General features: G+C 38.7%; 1 protein-coding gene across 3 annotated transcripts in view; it reads left to right on the top strand.

The window, feature by feature from the left end:
• Positions 1-10: 10 nt before the first annotated feature.
• GRB2 (growth factor receptor-bound protein 2) overlaps positions 11-13,148 on the top strand; it is a 46,342-nt gene continuing 33,204 nt past the window's right edge. For 2 of the 3 annotated variants that reach the window (XM_010284326.1, XM_010284325.1), the window contains exon 1: positions 91-168. In XM_010284326.1, the coding sequence (XP_010282628.1) occupies positions 91-168 (78 nt within the window). Of the gene's footprint in view, positions 169-13,148 lie in introns of all 3 variants that reach the window. The other variant, XM_010284324.1, reaches the window with a different exon arrangement.

Raw genomic sequence — 13,148 nt, 5'->3', positions numbered from 1 at the left:
GGCTGAGCCGGGAGCCGCCGCGGGAGGAGCGGAGGCTTCGGGGAGCGCTTCCTTCCCAGCGCCCGCACCGCCGTGCGCGGCAGCCCCAGCATGGAAGCCATCGCCAAGTACGACTTCAAAGCCACCGCGGATGACGAGCTGAGCTTCAAACGGGGGGATATCCTTAAGGTAAGCAGAGGGTGAGGGCTCGGGAGTTACCCCTTTCGCCCTCGGCTTTTCAGCTTCTGTTGTCTCTTCCTGTCCGTCAGACTTGACCCTCTCTTGCGTCCCCAGCGAACACCATCTCCTTTTGATAGGGTACCTCAAGATTTCCTCAATCCCAGTCTGACCTCTTTAAGAGCAGGACAGGCTGTTTCATTTCTGTGTTAAGCATGCATTCCAAAGTCTCTAATTTCTCTCTTCTGAGATTGGAATATTTGAAAACTCAGTCATAAACACAGTAGCAAATAAGCAGAAGTACAAGATAATTGCTACACTGAATTCCCTTCTACGAGAGGAAACCCCTTAAAGCGATCAAGATCAATTTGGTATTCCTTTCCTTTGCCTCCTGCCAAGGATTCCAATATCAGAGAACAATTATTAGATTATTTCTCAGTAGATAATCTTTTAGCATCAGGCTGTCAAATATTGGTACAGAGTCTTATCTTCAGTCCTGGTGAACTGGAGTGATAAGCTTGTGGCTGAATATTTAATGGATGTGTGCAGATGTAAGTGGATGTTGGAGTGCATTAGAGGAGTTTTGGTCTGTAGTTCTTTCAATGTATCAAAGGCTTTTTAGGCTTCATCTTGGCTAAAGGAATTTGAAAAATATTTGAATTTCTAAAACTTTATTTTAAAAAACTGGACACACAGAGCAAGCCCAAAATTTTATTTTGTGGGGGAGTAAAATACAAAAATCCATACTGATTTGGCCTCAGTGAAGCATAGCTTTGAGCTTTGTTCCTTCCAAGTAATACGAACCATATTGCAGAATGTTTTAATGGAGTGTCATTCAGAGTCAGTGTTTCTCCATAAACGTGCAAGATGAGCTTTACCTTCCTAAAGTGATGTATTTAGTGTTAAAGTATTTTAAGCTGCTTCTTTGTAAAATGCTTTGAGTAGAAACTGTTTTGAGAGGTGCCTATCCTGCAGATGTAAGACTGTAACTTTGTGTATGCTGACAAAACAAGTCCTGCAGACCTCAGTGGGATTACTCATCTTGCTCAAAAATTTTGCCAGGGATTTTTGGTTTCAACTACTATTTTACAATAAGTTGGAAAAAAAATACCTCTATGTGTAAACTTAACATGCGTCTTTTATAGATGATATTTCAATAACATAACTGTGGCTTTGTTAAAAGTGCGGTAATATTGTGGCCATCAGCAGATAAAGGTTGCAAAAATGTATCCTGCTTTGCAATTGTTAACTTTAAAAGTAATTGCATCTGTATATATCCTACACATCCCTGGCCCATAATTGGCCTAAAATGCCTGTTAGACCTGTACACCGCAACTCCAGGGTTTATGTAAATTACGAGAATATTTCCTTTTGCTGTTTTTAAACATTTGAGACTGTCAGAATTTTAGAAGTCTTCTGTGATAACTTTGCATTTATTTTTCTTAACCTGACCTGTATTCTTCTATTTTGGATTACTACTAGCTACCATCAGCTTTTATAGTGTATTTGAAGTAGAGCACAGCTGAAATCAGCTTGTAGAAAATGCGGAACACAAAGGAAAAATTAAGTATAATGAAATACAGGTTTTTTTAAAGTGTATTCTTAATTAATTTAATCTAGTTTGGTATAGAAGTTTGCTGAAGTGCATGAAAAAGTCTTGTAAAATTTGCATTAATTTAAAAATATTTTCTTCTCTAAGAATTAAAGGAAAAATAACTTTTTTTTTAGACTTTTGAAAGTTTAGTCTGTGCTAAAACTCTTATAACTGCTCACAGTGGCTAATAGTAAGATATTCTTGAGTCCTAGCTACTTGATGTTATCCCATAGATACAAATTTTGTCACAATAATAGAAATATGGTGGTATGTATGCTGTTACACTACATTAATCATTGTATTTTTCCTAGAATACAGAGGGATTTTCCTTCTCTACACAAAACCTAGGCTGAAGACTTCCTCAAAGCATTGATGAACAGTTCTTCAAACTGTATTTCCTTTCAGCTCACATTCTACAAATACTTACAAATTTTACATATTTCCCTCATAGATGAGTAAACTGAGTCATAGAAATGGTAAATTGCTCAAGATTATCACTAAAGTTGGTGGAAACTCCAAGTGTTTCAAGAATCCTTCTTCAGCATATAGTTGAGATGAGTTCTGTGCAGCATGGTAAGGTTAACTGTCTAAAGCTGGCAAATTTCAGACAAATAAGCCAAAAACAATTAAAATTATTACAGTTCACTACTCAAACTGACAAACTTCTGTGGCACTTTGTCATTTTGAAAGTCTGGTTCACTTCAAATGTGTTTCAGCTTGTGGAAATTAATTTCTATCAGACATGCCAGATCTGTTTTGTTAGTACTTTGCTCATGACTGAGAAATTGCCGCATATCCCATTCATGTGCCTCATGTGATCTGTCTTATTGATCAGGTCAATCCTGTTGCCCTCAAATGTATTGGGAAGAGAAATACACTTGTACCATGTTGAATGCAACTGCGTGCTTCGCTCTTTAGATATCCCTTGCTGAGGCGCACACATAACTTGATGTGCAATGAAGACTTCTTTAAATCTAGCAGTTGGACACCTGTCTTGATGCACCTCCAGAAAGTCAAGTAGTATGATGGCAAAGGATTGTTTCGTAGCAAAATATTATGCTTTGGCCATACTAAGGAAAGAACAAAATCTCTTAACATTTTAATTCCCACTCCTTGGCAGTTCATGTTTCTCTTTGTGGGGAGAGAAGGCAAGATGCGCTCTGTCTGACTCTTAGTTTCAGCAGATAACTTGCCTATGATGTCATGATGCCATTACTGCTGCATACCCACATATTCGGGACTTGATTGAATAGCATTTGAACTGTAGCCATTAAGCTGGTTGTTACTAATCTTGTGGCTGGTTTCCAAAAGTGAGTGAAGATAGTTGACCTTTGGCTTGCAATTGTAAAACAGCTGAGTGAAGAGGAAAAGTGCGTGGCCTTTTTTTTTTTTTGTGGGCACTATATGGTAAAAGCTGCTTCTATGATTTTTGTAACCCTGGCAGTACGCTGGATCCCCTTACCCTTTTGCCTGGTGGTTCTATAGCAGTGGGTGGTATTGCCATTCAGGAAACACAAACTGACAGCTTTCTTTAAACTTTTAAAATATGTGAAGTACTACTTGCTTAGCCTTTTCCAGAGAAAGGAAAAGCTGCTGCTTCCTCCTTTGTCTTCTGATTACAGTACTGTGCTGCAGCTCTCAAGATCACTGTTCTTTTCATGTACAGGTGGTTGCTTCACAAAATCTTGGGGGTGACTGGCACCCTATTGGGGGTGTGAAGGTAGCCTGTCCTGTTATTTAAAAAAGTAACAGAAGGAAACTGGGGGATTCCTACTTGAAATTTTGATTTACTGTTTTTCACTTTGAATAGTTGACAGTTGTCAAGAATGCTTTTTCAGTTTTTTTCCCTTTCACTTGCTATATTTACTGAATTTGGGAGTAGTTAACTTCAGTCTCTGTCCATATTTGTTATTAAGGTTTTATGTCCCCCAAAACTATTGTGTTTCTAGCAGCTTCTGGTTTTGTTGGCCTTTGTACTAACTGGCAAGTATCCAGACCTAAAGAGTGTTAATACTTGCTAGTGGTTTGGCAGGAGCTGGGGGGGGAGAAGAAAAATAATCATTCTTTCTCTCATCATCATTTCTTTTTTCTATTACTCCTATACCAGATCTGAAGTGTACAGTTAATACCATGGTGCTCTGATAACCATTTCTGCATGGTTAATACAGAAGCACTAAACATATTCATTAATATCTTGAATGTTAGAACTGTGTTTTTTCTTAAAAACTACAGACCGCTGCTCCATTTCCTCTTTCTCTTTCTGTTGTAGGGTTGGGGCATAGCTGGAAAGTGATCTTTTGAAGAGCTGAATAAGTTCTTGTTCCCAGTAGTTGTCAGCATAATTAATTCAGGGGCACTTACAGGTTGCTTTTATGAGTAAAATTATTCAGGTGGTGTTTTAACTAGAGGGGCATCATCTTTAATTTGGGGGTTTTTGCTTTTGTATGACACACAAACCAGCTTCCCTATATGCTAAAAGAAGGAATTCTTTCATAGATTTTTGATCACTTGACAGTTTTGTTCAGTAAAGTCAAGATGTTTTTTTCTACTCTGATCATACACTTGACAGTCACCACAGGTTCTGTTTGTGTGATTGTTTGCCACCAGACTTTTTTTCTTTCTGTCAGCCTTTAAGAGGATTGAGTGTTTGCAAACAGTTGATGCTGAGATGGCATTTTCAGTTCCTGCATGCAAACCATTTTTCTGTGTCTGGATACAGTGAAACAGTTTTGAATAGAGGGAGGAGTATGATAAACAAGGGGAGCATGGTCTCCATTCTCTTCTTCTTCATCCCTTGTCTTTTACCTCACCTGCATTGGCTGTTATGTTGTGATATCTGTGCTAGAGAACAGAAATTCATGGCTTGGTGAAGAGTGGTGCAAAGACTTTTCCTCTGTTTTGGGTGAAATTGTCTTCGCTCTCATCCTTCCTCTCCCTTCCTCTCCCTTCCTTACACACCTCCTTCATCTTTCCCCATTTTTTTGTAAGGGGATTGACTCAGTGTGGTCTTGATGATTTTAGTATGCGAGAAACCGTTTTCTGAGTTAATGACTTAGGCAAAGTGCAAGTGCTGTGTGCTTTATGGTGAAATAGGTCAAATATTAGAACAGGTTGCCCAGAGAAGTTGTGGAATCCCCGTCCTTGGAGATACCTGGACAAGTCCCTCAGCACTGTGATCTAATTAGACTTGTTTTGAGCAGGAGGGTGGGTTGAGTGACTTGCAGAGGCCCTTCCAACCTACATTATTCTGTGACTTAACTGTGAGTGGCAACTCTGTTGCATGCGATGGTTGATTTGTAAAGGTGCGCTTAGGTCATGTTCCTTGGCTAGCGGCCTTGAATGAAGATGGTATTTGTCATCAGTATGTGATCAATATTGCAGCCTAAGAAGACAAAACTGTCAGAAAATTACAGAGACACATAAAGACACATGCAGTTATCTTAAATGAGGTTGATTGGCATCCTGGCAGTTGGAGATCTGTGTTAGAAAAAGACGCTGCTGGAAGAGGTTGCATTCTTCTGGTCTATTCAGTGCCTATGTTTTCAGTATGAACTTCTCAAATATTGTTCCTCTTAATGTATGATGGTAATCGGAAGGTGGGATATGTTTTACTAGCCAACTTCTCTAGGCATTGGGGCGGAAGGGTTGTGGCAAGGAACTACCTAACCTCAACACGATGTGCGTGCCCAAAAAAGAAAACGCTCATGTTCTGTATTTTTAAAAGAGTGTGGACCTGCTTAGAGCAAGATTGCATTGCTGAAGCTGTGTCTATGCAGAAGCCATAAATATGGAGTATTCCCAGTTTGAAGGTATAAAGCAGTCTTTGCAAGCAAGGAGTAAGCACATTCCTCTTTAAAAATGGCATCTTTGTTTTTATTTAGTAGCTATTTGTGATGATTATTTAAACTTGTCACTGAAAGCAGAGAAAAATTAGCTCCTGTGAGCTGTGTGCTACCTAAAGCCTACTGGAGTTTCAAATGTCAAATGAGATGCTGATTAAAACTGGTGGTCAGCTCACCTAATTTTATTACATTGACTTAACAGATATTGCATTTTGTTTTAACCAAGGGAAATTATGCTAATTTGAAGCTCCAGCTGCCTTTTTCCAATTTAATGGAAGTGCTATTGTTACAGCTTCTCTGCGAGGTCCAGCTTTTGATATGACTGGTGTGATAGACTTCTGAAAGTATTAGCATAGACGTATCAGCAAATCAAATTTTGGCTTGCTAAAGTATTTATCTGCTTTGTTCAACATGCATGTGAAACTAACCAATGTGATGCTTTTTTGTTTTTATTTACTGGCAACACAAAAATGTCCTCTCTCCTCTTTGGTTCAGTGACATTTCTCGTGCGATAACTATCTGATGAGGGAATGACTGAGAATTTCAGATCAATAAAATCTGTTATTCTGGGGAACATCCGAGGTGTTAATGGACTAACTTTGATTTAGTTATTTTTAAATGAAAATAGTAAAAGCTTGATCACAGTTGGGGAAAGAAAAGAGGGATTATGACTGAGGCATGTATAGAGGACTGAGTATGTCATAAGTGTAGTATTCATAGTTTTCCAGTTTCTGTGCAGAGCCCTGCTTAACTGGGGAAGGAGGAGGGATCCTGTTTGTAGTGAAATTCAGGTTTTTATGTTTCTCGCTATTATCAGTAAGGATCCAACTAAGCGAGGGGAGATCTGTGTACAGCTCAGCCTAAGGTAAGCAGTGAACTATATGACCCCTTGATAAAATCTCTTGTGCTTTAAAGTTGCCAGTGGCTATATACCACGAGAAAAAATGGCGCTGGGCAAAACTAATTCCATTTCTTTTAAAATTAAAGAAAATTAAGCATTATTCCCTTCACAACACTGGAGCCAAAATTCTTATAATCTCACATTGAGCAAAAAGGGAATGTAATTCACTGAACATGATGAATTTTACAATATAAATCTAAACTGGAAGAACTACTATAGTTAATGTTAGAACACTTTTACAATTGCTGTGAGACTGAACTGTTCTATTAATTTAAGGCTATTATACCGATGATGGCAGATTTCCATACTTAACTTGCTGGTTACCTCTGAATTAAAACTTTTGCTATATTATTAATAATTTTGTTTACATAGGCCTTGAAAGGTTTGAGAAATCAAAGCTATTTCTAGAACCATAACAATAAACAACTTTAAAAAATCCAAACAAACACTCTTCCCCCCAGAAAAAAGCACATTTAAAGCCATTCACATAATGGGTATCAGCAAAAGATTTGGCAACATACATGAACCAGTTGAGATTAGTTTTGTTTGAGTTTTTCCTGCATGACTGTGTATGTAGATTCACATTTCTTCTGGCCTGTGTTGTTGAATTGCAGAATGTCCTTTCCAGGTTTGACAGCAGAGTGTTGTTAAAGCAATAAGCAGGAATTGAGAGGAGTCTGTCACACCCTTCTGCACAGAGGATTACGGGTATGTCTGCGCTGTGTACTTAAGAGATGGGACTGTATTTTGTGTAGCTATATCCAAGCTAACTTTCAGGTAGCTGGAGTAATGATCACCGCATGGGATTCAATATGATTTACAAAACTTAACACGGGACTCTGGATGAATACTTAGCCTGTGCTTAGCTCTGTGTTACAGGTTGTGCGATGCATTAATGCCTGAGCTAGCTACCCTAGGGGTCTTAATTAGCAAGATGCGTAGCAAAGGATAAGCCTATTTCCCTTCTCTCCCCCCTGCCCTCACTCCCTTCTTTCAGTGCTGGTGGGATAGGTGAAGGTGAAGCTGTGAGTTGTGAATGTAATGTTTAGGTAGAAAATTGACTCAGGAAATGCATTTGTTCTTCCTCTGATGCCTAATTTTAGGGACTTAGAAATGGAGTTTTTGTGTACTAATCCATTTCACTGGGGAACTAGTGAAAAGAGGCACTAAGTCTCAATGTTGTTTTTATTTTTTACCTTTATTTAGCATTTTGTTAGGAAAGCTGGCTTTGCTTTCTGTCATTTCCAGTTTTCTCTGAAAGTTCTGTTAAATACAAAATGCAAATGAGTAGGTGACTTGTACGTGTTCTGCCTTTCTATGCAGATCAAACTGATACTGCAGTAGTTTGATACACAAGTTCTTATCTGCAAGCTTTATCCCACAGTGCTCTTTCATTTCCTTTGGTGGCTCTGCAGTGGCAGTTAATGTTATCTCCCAAGTTGGGCAAACATCAGAGATTAGAATATATACAAGGAAATAAAAATGTGTTTTTTAGATGCTTTGGACCTTGGGAGAGAAAATAGGATAGGAGAATACTTTATATGGTTGTTTTTTTTTTTTTCATTATGTGCAGCATGGGGAATGCTGTATAAAACTGGTCCTTTCTCTCAAATATACATATCTTTGTAGGGGGAACAGCAGCACTGTCAATCTCAATCTGTCAAGCTTCAAGCTGCACTTTGTCACGTTCTAGGCTCATGCCCTGTTGCTGAGTATTTAAAGCACTGTATGAGTGGCACATGCCTTCAACTTTGAAGTCATCTTGTAACACCTCGTAAGAGTAGGTGTTCAAACAGAATAGAAAAATGATTGTGAAGCAGACTGTCTGCGGTGGAGCCTGAACTCGTTCCCATGTCTTATATGCATGATTGGTGCCACCATCTGACAACTCAAGTGAGAATTGGTTTAACAAACTTAAGAATGTGTTTTTTTTCATGGTGACGCGCTAAACACAGGGCGTTGTACAGCTGAGCTCTAATAGAGCAAAATGTGAACTGACAGTCGCTAAAACTGCTCATGGTAATTATTTTTAGGATATTTATTATATTCCTGAAACCCAGATGCTACTCTACAATACTTCCTGATTAGTTACTAGACGCATGTGAAATTTGCATTTTAAGTGGTTGTGTTCAAAATTTTCCTCAGTCTGTATTTCTCTTTACTAAAAGAATAGTGTTTTTCTGTAGGTGCTAAGTAAAAGCCCATTTAAAAAATGTCTTCAATGTCTTGACGAGCCTAAGAGGCTTTTCCCCCCCCCCCCCTTAAGGAATGATTGCTCACATGAGTTTATGTATCAGAGCTTAGATCCTTTTGTCTCCAATTGTTTGAGGTTGTGGAAGCAGATAGATAGTCCTGTTACTGAAGACTCATCAAATGAGTTGTGTTTTTAATCCCATGGGGGCACGTCAAGATGGTGACTGGAATAGGCAAAAGTTAGGACAGCTATTTTTGTCTAGGAAGTAGATTGTCAGCCTCTGTAGAGTAATTAATTTATAATTGTGATGTTCAAACGTTACTGACTTTTATAAACTATAGAAAGAGAATACTTAATGGAATAGATTTATTCTGCTTGTACCTGCTGAATTTAGTTTCTTTGCATGCGTTCATGTCAGCATGCACACTTTGTTGTGAACTGTGTGTTGGCTCCACTGCAGCTGGACCTCATGCAGAGAGCAGAAAGCATTTTTTTTTTTTCAGTTCAGCTGAACTGTAATTATAATGTTAGTCTCTAAAACCTCTTATTTAAATAATTTGTCTCTGGAATTCATGCTTTCTGCATTGAGCCAACCTACTTCTTGCTCTAGCTTGTACTAAAACCCTACAGGTTTACATGTGGAGGGGGAAAAAAAAAAGTGCTGCTGTTATGCAAAATTGTTTCCCTTGGGAGGAAAGGGGGGAATTCTTCATGAGTTATGTATGAGCCAGCAGGTTCCACTAATCATAGCAGATCTGCTAGTGCAGAAGACTTGTGGTCTAAGCTAGTCAGCCCTCTGGTTTGTGAGAAATTGGCACAAAATTTTAAACCATGCAACTCTCACTGAGCTTGAGTAGGTTTCTCCATTATAAATGCTTATATGAAGATATAATAGAAATTTTGAGTATTCTTCTGTTACCTACACTTCTTTAGCATAAATACTAAGGTGATACTTTGTCCATTTGATCTGGCTTTTACTTTCTGCTGTTATCAGTAGATTATGGTCTGCTTGGAAAGAGCTATGCTTAGGTTCCAGGTTTAAGCACATTTATTTCTGAATGCTAGGAAGGATTTTAAGCTGCAGAAGTGTGCATCTTTTGCTAGCTCCTCTGGAAAATCTGCCACTTCTACTTAAGAGGTATTTCCCTGAGCTGTGTCGTTCAGGACTTGTGCTCTAATATTTACTACTACTGGGGGCATAACTAACCAGGAAAAATTCCCAAATTCTTTGGAGGGAAGGCAAACAAGTGCTCAAAGTGTGTCCTACAGTTGCAGAGGAAGGGAAGAAACAAATGCAAGGAGGAAAATGAGGAGGAAGTGGCAGCCATAATGGAGACAAGTATAAGGAAAACTTTTAAATTTGGCATTTAAAATGTTGTTTTTCACAACCTTGCCTTCAAACAGTGCTCCAGTTTTGGTGTGACGAATATCAGCTTGACAAATACAACTCGTTGAGGCAATATCAGGAAAACCTGTTGTGCATATGTTTCACAGCTAAATTTTACATTTTTGTAATGTTTTGCATGTCCTTGAAGAATACTTTGTCGACCTTTCCTTAGCCCTGGAAGTGATAAAGCATGGACTGGCAATTCAGGCTCTCTTCTGAACAGTGGAATGGAGGAAGCAGAAGTTACTTCTGCTTCCTCCTTGTCTTCACTTCTGTCCTTGTTTCTTAAAATATATTTTGCACTGACGCCTCTGCCCTACCTCTAATGAAACTATGATTTGTAAGAAGCTAATGTGTGGATTTGTCTGTTTTGACTGTTTGTACAGGGTTGCTTAAACTTTCTTCCAGTATCAAGCTGTCTTGACACTTCCTTACTCCTTAGTAGGAAGTGATACATTCATCTTTTTTTTTTTTTTTTTTCCCTGAAAATGGCCTTTAGGTTAACGGTGTAACTTACTCTCTGTCAGGATGAGTAGATGAAGACAGTTCATCCTAGGAAGACCCAGATTGAAACTAACAACTCTCTTTACAGGGTCACAAAAAATAGAGATAACCAAAGTGATTATAGTTGACCCAGCTTTTCTGGCTTCCACCCCTTCCTTTACAGCTTGTTATGTCTGGAAATCTTGCAAGCTGTTACCTTCATTGAGTTTGTTTAGGTAATGTAAAAAGGAAGAGCATAGGTAAAAAGAGGCCTCTGGTGTTTCTATAAACTTTATTGAGCTTTCTTTTCCTTGGAAAGCTTGTCTTTCATTCCACTTGTCTCTGTTTGGATTGCAAACATGTGCATGATGCTGCAGTAAGATTAGAGACACTGTTGATGCTATTTGCATTATGAGTAATAAGTTCCCCATGAAGCTTATTTGTTGAGCAGAAAAATTATTTTTAACTTTCAAAAAAGCTGAAGTTATTAAACGTAAAGCAATATGTTGTTAAAACAGCCACTCTACAGACTGGTCAACTACTGAGATCTACCCGTGGGTGACTTATGTGAGTTGCAGATTAGCATTCTGTGTCTGAGCTACCCCACAAGGGTTTAGTTCTAGACCCTTTTAAAGTCCTCACAAAGCAAATATGGCTATACCATTTTCTTAGTTTGCTTTGAATCTAACTGGGGTTAGCTGGTTTTGTTCAGGATTGCGAAAACTGGCCATACCTAGTCAAACTCTTGTAAAACCATCTGTGTCCCTCAGTCATGATCCCCAAAACTCCTAATTTACTAACTGCGGGGAGAGGATGACTAATCCAAATGAATGGAGCTAGTTCTGGTGTCCTAATGCAGGGAACAAGTAACACTGCTGGGGTATGCTTGGGTTTGGCAAGGTTTTTTAACACTATCACATTCGGATTTGAGCTGACCTTTTATGGTTGCCAACTACCTGTATTAGCTTTCTCCTACTCACTGTTCATTGCAACAGATAATACAAAGTTATACCTTTATAATGGATTATGCTTTAGACTTTCTCCTATGGAAGTAAATTTTACCCTTCATAATGTTAAAATGCTGTCCCTTAACATTCTGGGAGCAGTTCCCATTTGAAGTGAATTATATGCAATTTTCATTTGATTAAAAGTAATAGAAAACTCTTTACACATATAATGTTCCTCTATTCTTCTCTGAATATCTGTACTATTTGCCAATAGAGACTGGGCTAGATGGTCCTCTTTGGGGATATACTGGGCTGTATTGTGTAAGACATTTGGCACTGGACATCATCTTCCTTCTTGTTTAAGGTCTTGGCTTCCTATAGTCAAGCTTTAGTGACTTTCTCAGCTGGATGCTGTGTCTGGGCTATTGTGTTTTAGCAGCTACTGATGGCCACATCTTCTGTGCATCTTTCTAAACCCATTTTGAGTCCATCTGTACATTATAGCATTAAATTCCCGTAATGTAAACGTGTACTATGTGGAAAAAAAAAGGTATTGCCTTTGTTAGTTTGAAACAGGCTACCTGGGTCTGTTACTGACTTTTTTTTTCCTCTTCTGTCCCCCTCCCCTTGCAAGAGATGGTAGGAGAACATCCCTTCCTGTACTTCTCATAGGGTGAATAGATTTGCAAATCTTTTGCCTTTGTCGCTTTCTCTCTGAGAAGGAAGTTGTTGAGTCTGATCTTCTATAGTACAAAACCCATTCCATACTTTAATTTATCCTTGTTCATTTCTCGACTTTTCTAGTTCGTTTTAGTGTTCTTTGAGATGGGTGGAGTGGAGGTACTCAGAGTATTCAGGCGTTGACACAGAACAGATTTACAGTGTCAAAATATTTGTTTGGGTTCGTTTTTTTTAATGGTATTAAGTAATGTTTCTAATGTGTTTTCAGATTAATACCCCCATGATTCCAGGACATTTGCTGAGGAGTAATAGTTTGTTAAAAGCCTATAGCTTCATATAGCTGTGGTTCTCTGGGGTTTTTTGTTGTGTTTTTCCTCATATTTTGCATATTGTATTTAATATGACATTTATAACTTAGTTTTTTAGTATTAAAAGTTATCTGTGCAACTCACCAATTTTAAGGTTTGAGTACACTTAATAACTGTCTTGGCGAACTTTGCCGCTTCACCCCTCTGTTGCCTTCTCAGATCACTTGTGAAGCTGTTGAACGGTACAGCCGCTCCAGGGATCCCTGTGGTACAGCCTCCCTCCACTGTGGACACTGACCCTTTGATTTCTGTGTTAACCTTAGATTAAGCCACAGGGGGAGGGGTCCTGGGTTGTTAATGAGTACGTTTGTGGACACAAGTAGCTGAAAAAATGAGTTTTGGGTTTTTTTAGTGAAACAAGCCACGTAAAACTTAGAAAAGCCTGAGTCTTGGCCTTGCAACTATTCTAGTTTATCTCAATTAGTGATTCATCTGTCTTCTGTATGGAGTTAAGTTTTTGGTCTCTCTTGCCACTGATCAAATGGAGATCTGAGGTGAAGACTGCTTTTTGCTTTTATAGCTTTGCCAGAAGAGACCAGCTTCCAAATAGCTTCTTGAAAGTAGAGTTAATTGTGTAGCTGTATTTTCAGGGAGG

This window comes from Phaethon lepturus, unplaced genomic scaffold (assembly GCF_000687285.1).
Source record: "Phaethon lepturus isolate BGI_N335 unplaced genomic scaffold, ASM68728v1 scaffold46723, whole genome shotgun sequence".
Classification (NCBI taxonomy): domain Eukaryota; kingdom Metazoa; phylum Chordata; class Aves; order Phaethontiformes; family Phaethontidae; genus Phaethon; species Phaethon lepturus.
This window is presented reverse-complemented; position numbering and strand designations above follow the sequence as displayed.